General features: G+C 50.4%; 8 protein-coding genes across 8 annotated transcripts; 6 read left to right on the forward strand and 2 right to left on the reverse strand.

The window, feature by feature from the left end:
* Window positions 1-613: 613 nt before the first annotated feature.
* GCG54_00009866 (putative peptidoglycan-N-acetylglucosamine deacetylase) lies at window positions 614-1,848 on the forward strand (the record flags this gene model as incomplete). Its single annotated transcript, XM_045409803.1, has 2 exons — window positions 614-1,156; window positions 1,207-1,848. 2 exons carry the CDS (start codon window positions 614-616, stop codon window positions 1,846-1,848), a joined length of 1,185 nt encoding a protein of 394 aa, XP_045271340.1.
* Window positions 1,849-7,693: 5,845 nt separating this feature from the next.
* GCG54_00009867 (uncharacterized protein) lies at window positions 7,694-8,135 on the forward strand (the record flags this gene model as incomplete). The annotated part of the gene is made up of 2 exons (XM_045409804.1): window positions 7,694-7,828; window positions 7,884-8,135. The coding sequence occupies 2 exons, from the start codon at window positions 7,694-7,696 to the stop codon at window positions 8,133-8,135; spliced, it is 387 nt and encodes a 128-aa protein (XP_045271341.1).
* Window positions 8,136-8,189: 54 nt separating this feature from the next.
* Window positions 8,190-9,662, forward strand: GCG54_00009868 (Heat shock 70 kDa protein cognate 2; the record flags this gene model as incomplete). Its single annotated transcript, XM_045409805.1, has 1 exon — window positions 8,190-9,662. The coding sequence occupies one exon, from the start codon at window positions 8,190-8,192 to the stop codon at window positions 9,660-9,662; it is 1,473 nt and encodes a 490-aa protein (XP_045271342.1).
* Window positions 9,663-9,823: 161 nt separating this feature from the next.
* GCG54_00009869 (putative quinate permease) lies at window positions 9,824-11,775 on the reverse strand (the record flags this gene model as incomplete). Its single annotated transcript, XM_045409806.1, has 5 exons — window positions 9,824-9,975; window positions 10,041-10,257; window positions 10,308-11,360; window positions 11,405-11,610; window positions 11,670-11,775. 5 exons carry the CDS (start codon window positions 11,773-11,775, stop codon window positions 9,824-9,826), a joined length of 1,734 nt encoding a protein of 577 aa, XP_045271343.1.
* Window positions 11,776-12,524: 749 nt separating this feature from the next.
* Window positions 12,525-14,562, reverse strand: GCG54_00009870 (Pyrimidine pathway regulatory protein 1; the record flags this gene model as incomplete). The annotated part of the gene is made up of 2 exons (XM_045409807.1): window positions 12,525-14,330; window positions 14,395-14,562. The coding sequence occupies 2 exons, from the start codon at window positions 14,560-14,562 to the stop codon at window positions 12,525-12,527; spliced, it is 1,974 nt and encodes a 657-aa protein (XP_045271344.1).
* A 391-nt stretch (window positions 14,563-14,953) lies between these two features.
* On the forward strand, window positions 14,954-15,956 carry GCG54_00009871 (uncharacterized protein; the record flags this gene model as incomplete). Its single annotated transcript, XM_045409808.1, has 2 exons — window positions 14,954-14,958; window positions 15,005-15,956. The coding sequence occupies 2 exons, from the start codon at window positions 14,954-14,956 to the stop codon at window positions 15,954-15,956; spliced, it is 957 nt and encodes a 318-aa protein (XP_045271345.1).
* Window positions 15,957-16,286: 330 nt separating this feature from the next.
* GCG54_00009872 (3-methylitaconate isomerase) lies at window positions 16,287-17,486 on the forward strand (the record flags this gene model as incomplete). The annotated part of the gene is made up of 1 exon (XM_045409809.1): window positions 16,287-17,486. One exon carries the CDS (start codon window positions 16,287-16,289, stop codon window positions 17,484-17,486), a length of 1,200 nt encoding a protein of 399 aa, XP_045271346.1.
* Window positions 17,487-17,785: 299 nt separating this feature from the next.
* On the forward strand, window positions 17,786-20,979 carry GCG54_00009873 (uncharacterized protein; the record flags this gene model as incomplete). Its single annotated transcript, XM_045409810.1, has 2 exons — window positions 17,786-18,316; window positions 18,340-20,979. The coding sequence occupies 2 exons, from the start codon at window positions 17,786-17,788 to the stop codon at window positions 20,977-20,979; spliced, it is 3,171 nt and encodes a 1,056-aa protein (XP_045271347.1).
* Window positions 20,980-21,125: the final 146 nt, after the last annotated feature.

Consider the following 21,125-nt stretch of genomic DNA (forward strand, 5'->3'; position numbering starts at 1 on the left):
GGCTCTCCAACAAAGACCGACACGGTCTTCTTGGCCCTCATTTCTTCTTCGTCCAAGTCTCTGAAGACGATCCCACCAGAGTCCCCGCAGAGGGGCCTGCCCGGTGGAGGTTCCACGATGGCGCCGGCGCTGGCGCATCGACACTTTGGCCTTGTTTTCTTCCGCCCGTCTCTCGCACGACATCAAGCCATAGCAAAGCCCATAGCTCCCTCACGGATAGCAGTGCCTGCAAGTTGCAACACACCTTATTCGTACGGACATCCCCCTTGCGTGCGATCCTCCGCTTCTGGGGTAGTCAAGACGAGAGCCATGTACCCTGTCGCCCCATCTCGCCCGAGGACTCGGCCGCCGTTGGGCGTTGCCCACGGACTCGACGGTTACCTTCTACCCAGCCTTCTCTTCTCTACGCCAACCGGCAGGTTTGTCTAGCACTTCATTTCCCATTATCCCCGGGGCTTGTCATGCATTCATAAGGCGTGGGTGGGCACATCCCTTGGCGTGGAAGGTTTAGATATAAGCGTATCTCGTTCCCCCCTAGAAGGCGAGGCTGCTTCTGCGATACCTTGTCCATCATCACCTCAGTCATTCGCTTTTACCGCCTTAAACCGCAACGATGCTTGTTAGAGTACACTCACTTTCGCTCCTGGCGGCCATTGTCGCCTCAGGAGATTTGGCCACGGCCATTCCCTTCGAGTCATCGTCTGCTCTCTCCACCAGAGACATCCCGCGTCCCCGTTTTGGAAGTGTCCCATATGGAGTCGATCTTACCCAGTGCACCGTGAAGGGCAAGGTCGCCCTCTCCTTCGATGATGGCCCAGGAGAATATACCGAGCAGGTTCTCGACACCCTGGAGAAGAACGGAAACATCAAGGCTACCTTTTTCTTGGTCGGCACAAACGGCAACAACGGCATCTCCAACGCTGCCTACACCCCGGTTCTGAAGCGCATGTTCAATGCTGGCCACCAGCTCGGAAGTCACTCATGGAGCCACAAGGACTTCGACACCATCTCTCATGATGAGAAGGTTGAGGAGCTTGTCAAGAACGAAGAGGTTTTCTCCAAGACTCTTGGTGTCATCCCCACCTACTTCCGTCCTCCATACACCCACTGCGGCAGCGCTTGCATTTCCACGCTGAATGACCTTTCTTACCACGTGGTGGGTAACAAACTTTACCATTTCGATTTAATGTTACTAACCGCAATCAGATGGACTACAACTTGGATACCAAGGATTGGGTCGACAACGGCGTCAACTCCAAGCAGGCCTACTCCGGCGCCGTCAACGCTGGAAACCCCGCGAGCGATTCCTTCATTTCCCTGGCCCACGACATCCACACCTTCACCGTCAACGGCTTCGTCCAGTACATGATCGACGTCGCAAAGGCCAAGGGCTTCGAGTTCACCACCATTGGCGAATGTCTCGGTGACCCGGCCTCCAACTGGTACCGTGACCCCAAGACTGGCGAGCCTTGGGGTGGCGTCAAGGAGGAGCCCAAGCCCAGCACAACATCTAAGCCTGCTGCTCCTAGCACGACCTCTGCTGCCGAGACCAAGACCTCCGCGGTCGAGTCTGCTACTGCCAAGGCCACCCCCACCAAGAGCGCCTCCGACGACGACCGCGAGACCGATGGCCCCAGTGGCGCCACCACCGTCAAGCCCCCAGGTGCCTCCGCTACCATCAACGGTGGTGCTAATGTCGGTCTCGGTCCCATCAGCCCGACCGGAACCGCCGGCGCCGCCGCACCCACCAACACGCCGACTCACGTGGAGGTGAACGCCGCCGGTCGTGCTGTCTTCTCCATCGGTGGCGCTCTCGCTGGTGTCTTGGCGTGGGCCTTGATGATCTAGTTTGCGTATATGCCTGCCTCACCATCCGGCGGGAGAAAACATATATTCGTGTAATATTTTGGATAATCCTTAATCAGGCCGTCGCTAGGTCGATGCGCCCTGGGGTCTGGCTTTACCGATGGAGATGATGTATGATACCATGCCTTTGTATGCAATGCGTACCGGATATAGATGTGAAAAGTAGCAGTCATTTGATTTGAATCCTGATTCTTGATATGAATTCTCGCCTGGTCGTGGAATTGATGTCTGATGATGTGTCCGCAAGTGGAGAAAGAACCTGCCTTTTGGGAAGTTGTGACTGAGAGACACTATCACAACAGATATTCATAAACGAACAGCATATTCTCTCCATCATAGTCATCGAGAACCCTCTACAAGGTGCTCTCTCTATCTTCTAGTAGCATAAATAGCTGCGAGCGGCCATGATGACTTATCGTGTGGCCAATCCTGGGCAGCCACGTTCTGCCAACTCCTCAGACGCAGACATTTGTCGTCGTCGCGGTAATTGTGGTGTTACAGTGCCGGTATGGTCGGAGGTGAACGGGAGAAGTATCGGCATGCCCCCTTCGCCTCCATACAGCATGACGCCTCCATGCAGCATGAATAGATGTTGAATACCCGGCAAGCCCTAGGGACGGAAGGTGGTGATGGCGTGGCATATGAACGACCTTATGGTATTCGCGAAGGTATTGATGTGTTTTGGACACTTCGCGGCCTTCTTACGATGAGATCAAGTAACAAACATCGGCACCGCTTCTATTGCTTGCAGGAGAAATCGGTCAACGGAATAGCTTCAGGGCCTTTAAGTAGTCCGCAGTCTGTCGAGGTGGTGAGCTTTGAGACACTACGTGAGGTTGAGGACGGGGGGAGCAGCTTCTTGAGTAGGGGTATTCACTACCTTTAGGGTCGGAAAACGCCTGGAATGCTGCAGGTGGACAAGGGATAGGGTGTGTGGGAACAGTAGGGGTTGAGCCTGAGAAGGCGGCGACGGAAATGTGGTGCTATGGCTTCATTCAAGCTATCCTGCTTGGACGGGAGTTCTACCTTTGTCATTAACCGTCAAGCCCAAGCCAAGATTGGTTTGTGGCATGAGACTAAGGGTTCCCCAAGGACGTTAAATATCTCTCGCTCGAGGCCTTCGGGAGAGGGTTCGACTGCGTGTGGATACTTGTATGCCTTGCCTTCGGAAGATGCTTGGCGTTCGGCGAGTGATGCCTTCGTCCTGAGATTGGGAGCGCATATTTGTGCCTTCTACTTTTATATATGTGTGTTTCTTGTCATCGCCTACCATTCTCCATAGACACCAATGAAGTCGTTGTGATATGGCGTGGCGCTGGTGACGGCTCGGTTCCAAGCCCCTACGATTCGAATGTCGGAATCCAGACACTGGTTCCATTGGTAACCACGTGTTGCGAACGTGGTGTTCTATAGTCGGTTCTCTCTCCGAGAGTTTTCCACGCAAGGAGTACATGATACACCAGCCTTGCACACACAATGACTGTAGACTGCGAGGTCAGGCTCCCTTCTGAGATATGCACCGGTCTTGACAGCCGCAGGACTACGTGCCAGCATGAAAAACAACAGTCACAAGTGTTTGCAGCGGCCCATTTGTTCACCTGCTGAAGTAGAATGCAGCTGAGTTCATTAATATCTGGGAAGTAATCCATTTATTCTCACGCCATGGTTGTGACACGATCAGACGCGATGTCATATTTGTCGTATAAATGATCTCTGGCGTTGAAGTCAGTTGTGGTCACAATGATGAGTTTGCATGCGTGATCACATTGGGCTTTTCTTTCCGGCCTTTCGTAAACATGTTGAGTTACATGCTGGTCCAAGTAGATATTTATCAACCAGAACGCGGAACATTTATCTTTATTGTGCCAATAATCGTTGAGAGACGAACAGAGACGATAGTCATGCAAGTGTTGCGATTTTGTAGGCTAGAATGCGAGGGCAGCTAACACTCTATGAACACTTAGTGGCATCAAAAGCTACTGCCGGCTCAGTGAAGTTTCAAGGAAGCAGATCACATTGCTGTGTAAAGGGAAGCCAATAGGCATGGGCTCTAATATACCGCACCTTCCAGTACTTAGTATTCTGCAATGTAGGAAAAGGAAAGCAAAAGGGGTCCTACTCTTAACACCCTTTTTATGTATAAGCTGTTACCGGTAGCAATCGCAGGTGTTGGTCGGCAAACAATAGACGAAGGCAGCGAATGGCGTGAAATCGATCTGCAATCTTCGAGAGGGCGGCCTTCAAGCTCGACGGCCCGTGAAGAGACCCCTCAAGTCTGTGGATGAGATGGAATTATTTCTCTGCTTCGTCTCTGGACTGAACCCTAGCAATAGTCTATTGTGAATAGTTTCAAAGTGCCACCGGATGGAGATGACGCGTAGAGATAGTCATGGTTGGAACAGCTCAAGGCCTTTGATCCACTCTGCTGCGCGTCATGGGGATGGAGACTTCTAAGAAGGAGAGGTACTAGCACGCAGTGTCTTTATGTCTACATCCCAACAGAGCTAAGCGCTAATGGGTTGGCTTAGATGGAAAGGGGCACTTGATCTGGCAAGATATAATTCTTTATCCGATTGGCGTCATGGATAGGAGGTCTTATTGTTGTGTAGATTTAATGTGAATAAACAAATATTTGATACAAAGGTAGGCCGTCGTGAAGGGACATATCATCGGCAATCCGGAATTTGGATGCACGACCTCTTCCTTGCTAGAACATACCCCACAATCGTGAGAATGGAGCCCGTTCCATCAGCGAGTCTTTAGTTAAGAACAGGCACCTACTATAGCACTAGACTGTCACCTGCAGCCTATTGGTTTCTGCGTATACAAGCTGGTACACTTGAAGAACTTCCACGAAGGACAGCGACACGGGAGGCTTGTAGACGTTCGTAATCGGGGAGCATGCATCTGGAAGAAAGAGGCACTTCCAGAGTGTGAAGAATATTGCTACATCACTACCCCCACTCCTATGTTTGTTCATCTTGTTGTGTCTGAAACGCTGGTGAGTCAAGTTTGTTGTTTATAAACCACCCACTGGGATCGCGTGGAAGAACCTCCGGAAATCTATCATGAGCCGGGAGTGAATTCCTCATGGTGACAAATCTTTGATAAAGTATAAATCATGACTTTAAAGCAGCTACGAAGCCCAAAAGATCGTCCGGTCCTGCTCGGTATCCATCGAATCGAGAGTTTTCTGTCGTTGGGAGACTCCAAAATGCAAGACGCGACTTTGCGATGACGAAAAATGACAATGAATCTAGAGACCCTAGTGACGGACTTACTGTTGCAACTATTGTGTATTCTGGAGAGAATAATTGCAGGAAGATGAAAGAAAATGTATTAGACTCGACGGCTGTGGAAATCACTGGGATACAGCGGCTTCTAGAGAACAGTCGAGGTGTGGGAAAAGAGATGCTAGGGTGTCTTACATTGTAAACCAGACGATAAATTCAAGATTCCACCAAGACGAACGAATGTTCCGGTTTGGAGCTATTGGCCCTCGCGGAAAAGCCACTCCTTATAACACAAGCACGTATCGTCGAGGACATGAAAGGCGTTCCTAAGAAAGGCAGTGAAAATTACCGTTGACGACACAGTATATATGTCCCAAACGGGGACGAGCAGTAAATCCGCGAAAAGAAATAAATCCGACAATCTTGGCGCGGGGAGGCAATGCTTTGGTTGGTTTATCTGTGTGCATCCAAGGGGTCACCACCAACAATGAGTTGGGCTGCGATCTGTCTAGGTGGGTGTGGACGTTTTGCCTTTCTAACATAGCGGTGCCGTAGAACGGAACAACCGAAGACACTGAAGAGGGTGAAGAGCAACAGAGAAGTCTCATATCATTCGGGGGAACGATCGGTCATAAATGGCCAACATTTCACTTTCAGGGCTTATCTAGTTTCGCCGGCGGCTGGAGGCCGTTGGGACAGGGTGATCACAAGCCCCATACGATCTCATAATCGCATAATACTATAGATGCCCTTGAGACGAAAATCGAAGATGCAATGGCACTGGCATTGAGCATATCTCTTAACCCATATTACAAAATGACAATGTTGAATTTTCCAAAGGGCGTGCTTTTGACTGCTACCGCCGCAGATGTCGCCATATTTTGTAATGCCCAAAGGCGCATCATCCTTTGACAGCTCAAGTACCGTCGTTGTGCTGCCACAGCCGGCGTAATGGCACCTCGATTTACCACAGCAAAACAGCGTGAAGTAGGACAGCCATGCGTCCAGTGTTCTTCGAAGTCATGGACCAGAAGTTCGGTGTTTGATATTTCATTTGCTGGTTTAACGTCTGGGTTCATCGTCTTTCATGGCTCTCTGCAAGCATGAAAGATCCCTCGAGTTACAAAGCAGCAAGTGAGAAAATGACTGGCTGGGCCGCCAAGATCGTCGCCCACTTGTGGCACCGGAGGAGCCCAGGTTTGCCAAGTCAACAAAGCACTTGACGGTACGATGTCCCCCTTGCTTAAGACATCATGATCTTCTGATGGGTTGTGGCACAGTCACGAGCAAATGTTCGGCCTTTCTGATTCTTTCCAATGACATAATTGACACTGCCTGAAGAGTTTCCTGAAAGATAAAACCTGTAAATCCTCATTCGTCTCGGTCCAGCCAGACAAGCTCCCTTCGCAATTTTCCAGCACACTGTTCAAAATTTCCCTCTCATTCTAGCACCGATGATGTTGCCAAGATACTTCTTCATAACCTTGCTCTTCACGTACGGAGCCTTCGGCAAATGCCTCCGAGACGCGTACCTACCAGGCTCGTATAGCTGGCGGAATAGAAACGTCAACATAGATTCTGTGTGCGCAGAATTTGCAGGCAATTTCTCCCCGGACCAATCCAAGTCGAAGTGCGTTGAGGACAAAAGCGGCAGGAGATGGGACTTTGAATTGAAGGTTCGCTCACACCCGATGTGTCTATGTACTTTTGACTTAGCATCCATTGCCATCTATCGCGATGCAATGACACCATTGATGCCTTGATTATTTCCACCAAGAAGACCCGTTGCTGACCTTATCCCTCATCACAGTTCATTGGCACCGGTCAAAAAAGTCGTCACATCGGCGAAAAAGAGTGCATGGGCGGCATGGAGTCCGAAGCCATAAAGTGCCGCAACGGTGGACACACGAAATACACTAATTGGGAATACAAGTGAGTTTCAAGCTGAACATATTCGTGAGCAAAAGAAAGGCTTCTGACGGCATTTGGTAGGGTTGTGCCGGGGCAACGTTGGCCGGAGAAGGAGGTTGGCTGCAAGGGGTAACTGAGGTGGCAGCGCCCTGAGCTCTGTTTGGCTCAAGCAGAAGTCTGAAGAAAGATTTAACGGCCTGTACGCTGAATCAAATCATTTTATCCCATGTAACATCTGAAAGATTATTCCTTGATTCTTAGGAAAATGACACGCGGCATTCACTGAGGTTGGTGGCTATCAGTGCACTTCAAGCGGAGTTGGTTCGGGCTGCAGCAAGTGGGATCATTCCTGCAGCGCCTCGTGTTCGTTCCGCTGCTGCCTGAACGTCCCAGCTCACAAGAGACAGAAAAAGCATCGCTCAACGCCTTCGCACGGGCCATTTCTTAAGCGATGAGTGAGCGCCCTTGCCCGAAATAGTACCTACTTCGAAAAGGAGGACAAGTCTGTTGCACATGAGAAATCTGGCTTCACCACGACTGCCTGATAGATGTTGACACCGTAAGCACATGGAGTCTTCATATATGCTTGACTCCAGGTCCATTCGCAGATAAATACTTGTAGCCAGCAACGTTACTGCCAGATTTTAAACACCACCCACCTTTATTTTCAATTAGCGGTCATTATGAAGCCCAACCGCCACTCTGGTCGTGGTCTCGGCGTACTTGCGACGCTAATCGTTCTTTTTTCAACCATACACTCTGCCACCGCGGTAGAATGTTGGGGTGGCCTGTCAGAGTATCCTAACGTGTTTGTCATTGTGAGTCACTTTCAATGTTGAAGTTGGGAGATTTTGGCTCAACCTGAATCAACAGAATATCGGCCGCTCGCATTCGACTGTTGGAGCTGCGTGGCCTGGTCTCAGAAGGATACCGGACGGAAACACAAGTTTGTGTCATGCGATGGAGAACTCGGGAATGCAAGCGCTAATTCATTACCAGAGTGGACGTCCTTCCCAGACGACACAACTTTACCTGATTTCTTTCTATCTGGACAGGAACCAAGTTTACGGAGTGCTCTATTTGATTCAAGGTACTGTTTGTCCCGAGAAGCGGTTCAGATATTGAAGGCTTATCATAAATAGCCACATGATTTGCCATAAAGAAGAGCCGGAATTCTTCATGGCCAGAACGTTTGAAAACCCACTGCCGGATGCGAAGAACTTTGGCGAGAATTTGTTGTCAAACGAAACCCTCCTGGCTGTCCTACAGAAATCCAAAACGACAGCAGAAAGCTGGCTTGGAGAATCGTCAAAAACGACTGTTATTGCCGTCCCAGAGGCTTTGATATCTGATCCAATACGTGCACTTCTGAAGCAACTCGGCGAAGAGGTTGGACTTGACGTACTTCGAGTTTCTAGCGCTCTGACATCTGCAGCCAGAGGCCACAAGTTGGATGTCGGACTCTACGACGAAGAACCCTTCCTGATTTTCAATATGGGTAGAGATAACTTTGAAGTCTCGGTTATCAACATTGACCAGGGAGTCGTCGAAGTTTTTTCCTCGTCGATGAACAACCACTTGAGCCAAGCCTTCGGACCCTTTGCGTATGAGCTCGATGGTCAAGCCAGAGAAACTTCTGCCAAAGAAGTCGCCAATCTCGTTGAGCATGTAATTGAGAAGGCTGATCTCAACAAGAAGGACGTTCCACGGGTCATCATGACTGGTGAATTTACACAACATCCGGCCATCCGTGCTATGCTGGAGGAGTTCTTCAACTACAACTCTTCAGTCGAGTACTTCGTCCACAGCGAGTGGCCCGAGGCAGTCACTCTGGGAACTGCCATGATTTCCAGGATCCTCACGGGAAGGGAATGCGCAGAGGTTCAATACATGTCTATGGTTCTTCCCCGCTCCATCGGAGTCGGGATTGCCGGCGGTGTTACCAGCCAGATGGTTCAACGAAACACGCCCATCCCAACAGCGAAGATACTTAACTTCACAACCACTCTCGACAACCAGACAGTCGTCATAATCCCAATCGTACTAGGTGGTTTTGTCGCCACTGCGAAGAACCAGAGGATCGCCACCCTGAGACTGGAAGGCATTCCTCCTGCTCCCCGAGGCGAGCCGGTCATCAATGTCCGCATTGCCATCTCAGAGGACGAAACCCAAGACGCAGCTGTACTCTTGTCGGCAAATGCAACTTTGATTGACTCTCAAGGGGATATCTCGATCAATCACCATATGATTCTAGACGACTGGATTAGCTGGAATGATGACGAACTATACCACCTCATCCTGAAAGAGGAGGCAGAGAATGGTTATCACGACGATATATGCCGAAGAGGTCCTTACCTCGACTTCGATGAAAGCACCCAAGTTTCGACTAAAGACTTTGATAATCTAGATGACTGGTGGGTGACGGATAGACTGAGAGCGAAGGCAGATGTGCAGAATGGACACGCTGCTCGTGCACTTTGCTTCTATGAGAAAGCATTGCCTTACTTTCCTATCGGACATTCAGAGCTTCATAAAGAGATCAAGGCTCTATGGAAACAAGTACCAGAGCGGATGGACCACAGTGCATTTAACGGGGCAGAAAATGCATTCCGGAGTCGGTTGATAAGCGATTGCTACGGTCAGTATCCATGAAAGCAGGTTCGCCCTCTTAGTTGTGGAGATGATTTGTCTTCCGTATTTAGTTGTAACTCAAGATAACAGAAACTGCTGGACAATCTGATAGCAACACTCCGACCTCACACCAGGCTTCACTCATCCCACTGAGCCCACGTGCATACACTAGATAAGTCAAATCACCTTTTCTCAATTTCCTCAACCTCGAGGTCTTTAACATCTGCCTCGGGCTCCACTCTCTCCGTATGAAAGGGTTTCCGCCGCAGTTGAGCCCAAACAATTTTGTGAGTAGGCTTCATGAATAAAGCGTCCATGTCCTCAAGCGAAATTCCTGGAAATTGGAACGATTAGCGAATAATTTCCTCAGATGTGTGCGATGTCTGAAAGAGGCTATACCTTTAGTTTCAGGGACGAACGCAAATGCCCAGATACCCATGCCGACCAGGATAGCACTAAAGAAGAAGTACGCTCCATAGCCCAGGTCAGAAATCATGTACGGTGTTGTTCGTGCAATTATGAACGATCCGACCCATGTGTCTGCTGTAGTGAGAGCTACGCACAGCATGCGGATGTCCAAGGGAAATATCTCGGAGCAGACCGTCCAAGTAATTCCCTATGGCTCAATTAGTGAGTAGCCTTCCTTAAGTTAGGTGCTTTACATACCTGCCATGTCGCTGTGATGATGAATCCATGAATGTAAACGCACGTGATGGCGAGGTATGCCCAGCCGTCTTTAGCAACGGGTCTTCCAGCGGCCGCTGCTTCGATGGGGTTGGCTTTCATGACGTATGATCCAATGTAAAACATCGGGATACATCCCAAGGCCGAACCCCATATCATACCTTTTCGTCGCCCAACCTTCTCAATTACGAGGATCGTGAAGGTGATCATACCGAGAGTCTTTGCAACTCCATAAAACCCGGTGGAGAAGAGCTTAGTGGAGGTCCCTGTAACGCCGAGTGTTTCGAAAATCCGAGGAGAATCTAGTAAAAGCGTAAACCCGTTAGCGTGATACCATGACACACCAAGGACGAGACGAGTACTTCCACCGCCTCCAGGGGAGCTCCAATGAAGAATCGACTCACAATACATAAGAATGTTGACCCCAGTGAAGCTTTGTAGGAACATCAAGGCCAGCCCGATTCCCAGACGGTTTCGGACACCTTTCTGGAATAGTTTCTTCGCCTTGGCGGTCTTGCTCATTTTCGTCGTGCTTCGTTGCTCAATCTGAGTGCGTATCTCGCCCATCTCGTGTCTGATGTATGAATGATCATTTGAAAGTCCTCGGATCATAGTCAACACGCCTTCCGCTGACTCGTAGTTATCTCCTTTAGCCAGCCATCGGGGGCTTTCTGGGCAGAACATCATGCCGACGAACAAGAGAACCCCAGGGACCAATTGGAAAGCTAGAGGAACTATCCACTGTGTCTTGGCGTCGTTGGCGACAATCTGATCGGTTGCGTAGTTGATCCAGAAACCGAGCATCCCCCCTCCTTGGGAAGCAATTTCGAATATCCCGATCAGACGGCCCCGGATGGATGGTGGAGCTGTTTCAGCGATGTAAACTGGGACGACGAGGGCACAGGCTCCGATGCCCAAGCCAGCGACAGCGCGACCGCCAATGATCATGTTCATGTTGCCATTAGATGCCGTCATTACTGTACCACCAAGAAGGAAGACGCAGGACGCGATGAGGATGGCTCGTTTGCGGCCTAGCTTTTCAGCAATTGGGAAAGTCAACAGCGAGCCGAAAAAGCAACCAGCCTAAAACCCATGAGGTTAGTTCCATATTCAATCTCAAAGAAAGCAACATTGGAAAGACTGGATAGGCGACTTGCATAAAATGTAGAGACGATGTTGCTTTGGACTTCATCTCTCTTGGACTGCGTGGCATCGAGGAGTCCAAAGTCCCTGACGAAGGAGTCGAGAGCCATCGTACCGCCGATAACGGCACTGTCGTAACCCACTGCATAGGTCAGAAGGAAATATTCAATTCACATCATTGAGGATGAAATGCAGTCTTACATGCTAAAGCTGACATGGAAGCCACAAGTGCAATGAAGTGGATACGCCAGTTTCGCACTTCCGGGGGGTCGTTTGTCCCCGAAGCATGGGTGTTGAAGCACCCCATGCTCAAATGATACAACTGGAGATCTGATCTTCGGCAAAAGTTTGGATAGCGTTCTGAGATTTTGAGAGACAGTCAAAAGGTTTGAAGCGATATGTCTGCCGTGCCTGAGCCAGAGGAATATCTCTCATAACTCACCCTGGCGTCCTTAAATACACTGAGGCGGCTCTCAAATGTGCACCCCGTTGGGATACACCCTCACGCTCGTGATCCTTGGCATCATTCTTGAATGGTATGTTTGCTAGGTTCCCCGCGTGGTTGAGAAAACCTGGGGAACCAAGCAACCTATGAACGTGGTAGGTTATGGGCTTACGAGGTGTCCATGGCGCCAGAACTGAGTCCGGGGAAGCGTCAGGTGGGGAAGGAGCGGCGTGCTTGGTAGATCGAAACTGTATCAACCTTATCTCCACATGGCAAATGTCAAGCGAATGTGCCCAAGTTCTCAAGAACCAGAAAAACCCGCCAGGGTTGCGGGCTCGTCCCGCCACCGAGTCCACCTATCAACGAGATCGTCCCAGCATGCCAAGAGCAAGGAGATACTCCTTCGTTCCTAGAAAGGACGTTGCCATCGGATCAGTTCCGATAAACGCTTGGCATTGAATCGGACGACATGTCTCGCAGGGTAGAAGCATTGGTTTCGTAGTTTATGATCACTGAAGATTGGAAAGCATGTAATTGCGGAGTGAAAGTCGAATTGATGTGACTGTCGGAAAGAGCTATTACTGATCATTAAAAGAAGTTAATACTGCATGCTATATTAATACATCTCCGCAGTAGATATTTCCAAGATCAAACCCATGTTCGAACAAATCGTTCCAAGGAATATCAGCGCTTGGCGTCGGCTGAGCCGAACTATGACCTGTTGGATGGTGACCTTTCAGACCAAACCAAGACATGAACTCCGTGTCAACCTGGTTATCAGCAGGGTCAAGATTGCTCTCGAAGAAGGGCAAAGTGGCCCTTCCTAGTCTTTGAATAATCCCCACGCTTCTCTCTACGACGGCTCCTCCATGGGAGATATCCCGAAGGAGTGTCGTACACGACCTGATGTTGGACTCCACTACGTCGCGCGTGAGCTCTTGTCTCAAGGCGGCGCTGGCTCTGAGTGAGTACAACATGGTCACGCCCGCCATAAATAGTGACGTAAGGGCCACGAATGTGTACGTGACTTTGTTTTTGGCGTAGAGCGCCGCATAACAGCTGATGAGGCTAATTGATGAGTCCGCACAATGACGCAGGGCTTCGATGGTGCTGACAGGCGATGCATGTGATGGCCTGTAGAGGTTCATGATTGCTTGATGATATGCTATCTGGAACCATTCAGGTGTTTGGTGCATGGATGTCGGAACCAAGTAACGAGGGGCCGAGACGAGCCATTGGTTCAGTCTGGTGTGGTGTTGAACTCGGATAACGTCGATGTTACTCCCTGCAAGGTTCGTGTCTCCTGCGGAGTGCAGTGATTTGTAGATATCAGCATTGATGCGGCGGAGCTCGATGATGTGAAGGAATGTTGACAAATCATTTACATCAGGGCCGAAGCTCAATGGTGTTTCTTGAGATGGGTTGGCGAGAACGTCATCGGAAAGAGATAAGGGTAGTGGCATAGTGATATCTGCATCTTGGATCCCGAGAGGAAGGCCGAGAGACATTGAGATGCCCCGGTCCATGGTGTAGACACACCAAAAAAGCCTCTTGCACATTTCTGCTTCAAGAGCTTCTTTGGAGGCGATTGTTTCGACGCGATGCAGGTTCATGCCGACAGCAAGCCGCAGGGCTAAGCCTATCGCGTACCACAAGTTGACCGACTGGGGCTCATTGTTGCCGTAAATACAGAGCAGCAAGAGACACTGGACGCTGTCAAAGTCATCAGTTGCTAGCGCACCTCCCAGACTGGCGGTAGCCGACTGGAAGAAGTCATCTTGCAATTGTCGATGTCGCTCATCTGTGCGGGCCCTTTCCGATGCTGCGATAGCCAGGACGATGTTAACTTGGAATAGGGACAAGTCATCGACTGCCTCGCCTTGGGAGAAAGGCAAATAGTGTTTCTCAAGAAATGTGGGTTTGTGTAGGGCAGGAAATTGAGGCCATCGACGACTAAAAAAGCCCTCGATCAAGTAGTTGTTGTCCTGCAAGCTTGGATGTATCAGAGATACGGGACCCTCCGGGGTTCTTCCTGTTGAAACACCATCCCACAGACGGGACGGGCTGTTTAGGAGACTCTCTTCTCCAGTCCTCGATGTTGCTGCTCCTGAAAATGTAGGACGCAGGAGACGATCGGTGTGTATTCTTTCCAAAGCGTGCCCTCGCTGAGACGCATGCTGGCCGGTACCTGTGTCCAGGCTATTCGCAGTTGGGGGGTGTAATGAGTCCGTTGCAACATCTCCGTTGGCAACCGCAGCCATCAACGCCTCCAGCTGCGCAGTGAGATTCTCCACTTGACTTCGGAGCCGGTCACATTCGCAGTCAACGTTGGCTACACGGACAAGGAAGCGCTCCGAAGGCACGCATGGCGTGCCTGCCGCCGAGCATTGCCCGCATATCGGAAGTTGTCCGTCGCACTTTGCATGAGCCCCTGTCAGTTGCTAGACATCTTCGGGGTGGTGAAGTCAGAGCCCTTCTTACCTTTTGTTTTCTTCTCCGACACCTCTCGCACGCTGCGACTCCACGTTTGAGCCCCCGCCGATGGGTTGTTGAGCGTGTCCGGGTATTGGAGTTAGGCGTCGGGATGTTGTCGGCCTGAGCCGGTGATGAAGATGGAGAGGCCGTGTCGGCGGTCGTGTCTTCGGCCATGGATGATAAAGACTCTAATGCTCTCACTTCAATTCAATTTTAGTCTCTCCCATCGATGAGAAGTTCGTCGCGATCGCATTCCGGGGCATACTGTCTTCGGTCTGAGAAGGACATGAGCCTGTGAAAGAATTCGGCGTCACTCCGTCGGATCGATCCGAAGACCCCGTGCAGAGAGTGGGGCTCACTGCTTTCGGGGTAAGGCCGTCGATGACGGGCTTTACCCGTTCGCCCCCTCACTAATTGGTGCCAAACCTCACTGAGTGAAATGCACCAGCGCGTCATGTTGACTACTGCGTCTGCTCAGAAGAATCACAGAACAGCAACTGCTTTATCAGGTATCCTTTGTAGGCGGAAAACAAGCTTGGGTAGGGCATTTACTAGTAAGGCCACAATGAAGTAAGTTATCGGATTCTACACGGAGCTGGTTCCTAACTCTCTTAAGCCCACCCAAGCCAAAATCGGCCCCGCCATGTCTCTCGGCCGATTGCTGGGACACGCACGTCCATGTCTTTGACTCAACAATCGGACCCTTTGCAGCATCCCGGGCTTACACCCCGGCCCAAGCAACCCTTCAGCAACTTTTGAACTTCAGCTCAAGTTTGACAGAAGAGAAAGCGCTCAACATTGTGTTGGTTCAACCTTCGCCATATGGCAGCGATAACACTGTTTTATTACATCTGCTCCGAAAACTTCGCGACGATGGGGCCCAGTCTCCCCGAGGTATTGCGGTGGTCGACATTGCAAGCACCAACGACGAAGAACTTTGGTCAATGCACAGTCTAGGCGTTCGAGGTCTCAGGATCAATATGCAAGCCGATGGAAAGAGTACCGACGTTGAAGCTCTCCGCAGAGTGGTGATCGAAACAGCCGCAAGGGTCAAGGCCCTCCCTAACTGGAAGATTCAACTCTTCTGCGCTGCATCAATATGGAATGATCTTTTTGATACGATATCAAAGCTTCCAGTCGAGGTCATTGCCGACCATGTAGGCGGACTGCGGGGCTCCTCTAAACTAGAGCCAGCCAGTGGAACGCGGGCGATCGATCCGACCGAACAGCCCGGGTTCGGGTCTCTGGTCAGACTGGCTGAAGCTTCAAAAGTGATCATCAAAATCTCAGGACTGTATCGACTCTCAAGCCGTGCAGGGTCCGGATACGACGACATGGAGCCGGTTATCAAGGCCCTGGCTGAGAGAGTACCTGATCAGTTAATTTGGGGCAGTGACTGGCCACACACCGGCGAGGGCAAGGATCGCTTGAAAAGAGGCAAACATGCCATCGAGGAGTTCCGAGTAATCGATAATGAACTCATTGTAAGAAATCTCAGGGATTGGATCGGAAGCGATGAGACATGGGGAAAGGTCACGGCGAGAAACCCGAAGAAGTTTTATCAGTAGCGAAACACCCCTGTTCCAACCGCGATCTCGTCGAGATTATGTGTTTCGCCAACAAGATCATCACTTCATTCAGGAATGCAACGAGCAGCAAGTTGTTCATAAGTGAAGTTGGAAATACTACACCGATGATCGCAGCAATCATTGAAGGCGCCTACACGCAAAGCCGGCATTGAGGTATCGGATGTAACCGAAGAGCCAACCTCGGAGACCGGAAACACGGGCTAAACCCGTCTCGGTTACTGCGTTGCACTCCATCCGGATTTCGTCCCCTTAATGCTCAGTGAGTGCCTTCTGGTGAATCAATTTTTGACAACTAATTTCACTGGCAAAATGGCTTCAATCAGAGCTTTCAGCGGCCGAGGCGCCCGCCCGCTGGCACAATTCACCACATCATCAGGTCGCTTCTCTTCAGCGGCGTCGATATCCACCAAGCTCCAAATTCGCGCCCAAAGCAGTTTGCCAGCAGCCTACTACCGCGGCGGCACATCCCGCGCCATCTTCTTCCGCCATGAGGACCTTCCGGCCGACCGCTCCGAGTGGGACCGCATTTTCCTCGGCAGCATCGGCAGCCCGGATCCATACGGCCGGCAACTCGACGGTCTCGGCGGCGGCATATCCAGTCTTTCCAAGGTCTGTGTCATCAGAAAGAGCGACCGGTCCGATGCAGATGTCGACTACACATTTGTCTCTCTCGGCATCAAGAATACGAATGTCGACTACTCCAGCAACTGCGGCAACATGAGCGCTGCAGTGGGCCCCTACGCGGTGGACTCCGGTCTCGTTGAGGTTCTCGACGGAGCGACTGAGGCGACCGTGCGGGTCTTCAACACCAACACAGGCAAAGTTATTGAGTCCATCTTCCCGCTTGACGGGAAGGAGGCCGCTGCTCATGGAGACTTTTCTATTGACGGCGTGGCGGGCACGGCGGCAAGGGTGCAGCTCAAGTTTCTCAACCCGGCTGGGTCTCGAACTGGGAAGCTATTTCCGACAGAGGCCAAGGTAGATGAGATTGAGGGCATGAAGGTTACTTGCATCGATGCTGGCAATCCTTGTGTCTTCGTCCAGGCTGCGACGCTTGGTGTCGAGGGAACCATCACTCCTCAGGGGATTGAGGATCACCCAACACTTTTGCAGACATTGGACAAGATTCGCCGGACCGCAGGCGTAAGAATGGGTCTAGCCAAGACCAATGACGAGGTACCTGGAAGTGTCCCGAAGATCGCCATCGTGTCGCCACCCAAGGACGGGAAGACCAACACCCTCGTTGCGCGGGCGATGTCGGTCGACCAACCTCACAAGGCTATTCCTGTTACTGTTGCGCTGGCTGCGGCTGCAGCTGCCACCGCAGAGGGCACAATTGTATCTGAGTGTGTTAAAACAAACAGTGATGCCGGTGGTGATGTGAGAATATTTCACGCAAGTGGGACTCTGGATGTAGCGGCGGATTATGGGAAGGACGGATCTCTTGATTCTGCGACTGTGTACCGAACCGCACGCAGGCTCATGGAAGGAAGGGTGTTCTGGAAGTGAGTGCTAACGGGTTCGGGGGGGAGTCGGCAAGTTGGGGCCAGCGTTGTGAACCAGTCATCATTGCATGCAAATGCGACATGGATGATATTTCGTTGATTGGTTCTTACCCCAACAAAGTCTGCTTCTCAGAATAATCATCACATGATCTCGCTAACGTGTCATCAGTGTGTGTGATTCTGCGTCAGTCTTATGAAACCCTGGAGCCTGGCTTGTGTCCAAACCCCTCTTTCCATCTTCTTTTCCACCCTCATAGCCCTTTGCCTCTACGAAGCCAGGGGTATCACCAAAAATGCCGCAAAATGTGGCTCATTAATATTACGGACACAAAAGCACTCCATCTCGAACCATTTCTTGGGGACCCTCCTGCTCAATATGCCATTTTATCCCACACTTGGGGCGACGACGAGGTCACGTTTGACAAATTCAATGCTTTGACATTGTATTCAGATTCGGACTTTGACCGCAGGGAATTCGGCACCAACACAGACATCCGAAACTCAGCTGGCTTTGTCAAAATACTCAATGCAGCTCTGTTGGCAAGAAGACATGGTTTTGTCTACCTTTGGGTTGATACATGCTGTATCGACAAAGCTAGTAGTGCAGAGCTTTCTGAGTCTATCAACTCGATGTATCTCTGGTACTTGAAAGCTACCGTTTGTTATGCATACTTGTCTGATGTTCATGCGGATGGGATCCGCAGCATGGGGCAAAGGGAATCTCAATTCAGAACCAGCCGCTGGTTTACGAGAGGTTGGACGCTCCAAGAGCTGATCGCGCCACGCGTTGTAGAGTTCTACGCCTCTGACTGGTCTCTCATGGACACCAAAAAGGTATGATAAACCCTTCTCGTAAGCCATCAGGCATTGACACATTGAAGGCTGGCAATGAATCTTTCTGCCAAGTTCTGTCAGAGATTACCGGCATCTATCCCGATATTCTTGCCGGCACAATGTTGTTGAGTGATGTTAGCGTGGCTGATAAGATGCGCTGGGCTTCTGCACGGGAGACAAAACGAGCGGAAGATATCGCATACTGTCTAATTGGCTTATTCGATGTCAACATGCCTCTTCTTTATGGAGAGGGGTCTAAAGCCTTCATACGACTTCAAGAAGAGATACTGAAGGAAACTGGGGACCAATCCTTGTTTTTATGGGCACTTGGCTCCATGAAGTCTCAAGAGTCCTCCGGCGTTCAAGCTCTCCATGGATTGCTCGCGGATTCGCCGGGTGCTTTCTCCGGACTCGGAATACACCACATTCGACCACTTCAACCTCTGGACTCTGAACACAGCGAGCCAGCTAGTATGACGAGCAAGGGCCTCAGAACGAACATGTTGCTCTTCCCCATAGATAGCTCCGACTATTTTGCTGTGTTGGATTGCACAGTCTTCAGGTCTCAGTCGCCACTCTTAAGAGAAGATGTTTGCATTTTGTTGAAGCGCCTATGGGGCAATCAATTTGCCAGAATAGATAGAGGGGTCACATCCGGAGTACAGTTCTTCCAAGATGGCGTTCCAGACATGAAGGGTAAAGGAGCAACAACCATGGTTTATATCAAGCAAAAGCCCTCTTACGCCTTGCCAGAAGTAACGATCAACCCCTATATGTTTAAGAGCGCGCATGACATCCTACCACCACCACCATCATCATCATCATCATCATCATCATCATCATCATCATCATCATCATCATCATCATCATCATCATCATCATCATCATCATCATCATCATCATCATTCTCGGTCATGGAGGCATTTCCTCCCGAGAGATTCAGCATGACAACGTCCGTGGTGCCAATCAGAGAGCCACAGTCGGGCCTAACGATAGTCACTCTAAGATTTGGCTACAGATATGAGCAGGACTGGTACCCCCTGGTTGACATCTCTGTGGGATTACAAAGCCAATTTTCGGAGTGGAATCTCTGTTACGAAATGCATCCATTCGACGGTAGCAATCTCCAGGGCGTGTACGAAAGCAACCGATGGCTCAATCTGTCCTCCGAAGCAGCGTTCAGCAGCGATATCCGATTCTTTGGGCATGCTCTAGCTCATGTAACGAACCACAAACATCGAGGGAGACGATTTCTTCAATTATCGGTCTTCATGCCGAAGGTCAATTCTGCTTTCCTGAGAAGCGAAGATCCTCAGCCGGCAGATGCAATACCCGCTCTCCCTCGTGATGTCATGCACCGAATTCAGGACGTTACTCGGCAATGCTGCTACCAGGATAGACTGGAGTACATTTTTTCTGGTGACGCATTGCTATCGCCTGACGGCGTTAGAATAGGCGTCGAGGGCATAGAAAGTATCGCCAAAGAGTTCGAAGACATCGTTGTCCCCAAACGTGGGTGGCAGACGGATATGATTCAAGCAGTCCGCAACTCAGATTTCAGTTCAATTTATTCCTTAACTTCAAACGAGAAAGGTCTGATCGAATGCCAAACGCCTGAGTTTGACAGATTCCGCCCTGTACATTGGGCCGCTACAAAGCCATACCCGGTACTAATGAAAACACTGCTCGGCCTCAAAGCAGATTTGACAAGTCAGACGCAGAGTGGATGGATGGCGGTTCACATTGCTATTTTGTCACAAGCCTATCCAACGGCGGAATTTCTGTTGGATAAGACCAAAAGGTTCTATGGTCAGGCGGGCCTCACGACCAACACTGGGGAGACTTTGTCACATCTGCTTGCAGCTTATGCAAAAGACAGCAATATTGGCGCGCGGGAGTTGAACCAGGGCATGTCCTCAGCCCTCAAAGTTGTCAGGGGGAAAATAAAACCGGAGTATCACACCAACTGCCGCGGCGAGCTTCCAGTTCATAGAGCCGCAGCTAACGGAAATACTGTCACTAGCTTTTTTCCCGGCAGAAAAAAGGGTTTTCCACCGCAGATCAATGAGACTGATCTTGGAGGCCGCTCAGTCTTATTTCACGCAGCATGTGGCGGGAATGAAACAAACATTCAGGAACTTGTCCGAATGGGTGCCTCGTTGGAATTGGTGGATCACGAAGGCAGAGGCCCGCTGCATGCTGCAGTCATGGCCAACCGACCCCGTGCCGTGAGGCTTCTCCTAGAGCTAGGGGCATATCCATACACCGTCACTAAGTCCTTTGGCTTGACTCCTCTCCACTTTGCTTGTATTTATGGATCTCATGAATGCATAAAACCGCTCTTGGATTCGCTCTACGAGGGCAATGACCTCATTACCGCCAACAGGAATAAATGGTCAGTTGGGGGCCCAAATTTCCAGCCTATTCACCTGGCCGTCTCAAACGGGCATGTAGAGTGTACAAGGGAGCTTCTTTCTGCCGGGTCTGACAGCAACAAGCTTTGCAATAACTATGTGCGCGTAAAGAAACCCCGTCGAGGACCACTAGACGAGACTGAGGTGGTAGTACTGCCAAGCCCCATGTCGCCTTTTGAGCTCGCAGTGTTTGTAGGCAACAGCACGATAGCGTCCATGATTTCTTCACACTCAACAAATTGGATTTAGGTTTCAACTACCCCTGTGATTAAAGTTTTGTCCATATTTTCAATAAGATCTGTTTAGAATAGTGATTGACTGCGGATCTGTTTTTGAGATTATAAAATCCGACTGTGTTTGCCTCTTGGGAACTCACAGACCTTTCGTGGTTTACT

The sequence above is a fragment of the Colletotrichum gloeosporioides genome, assembly GCF_011800055.1.
Source record: "Colletotrichum gloeosporioides strain Lc1 chromosome Unknown consensus_1, whole genome shotgun sequence".
Classification (NCBI taxonomy): Eukaryota; Fungi; Ascomycota; class Sordariomycetes; order Glomerellales; family Glomerellaceae; genus Colletotrichum; species Colletotrichum gloeosporioides.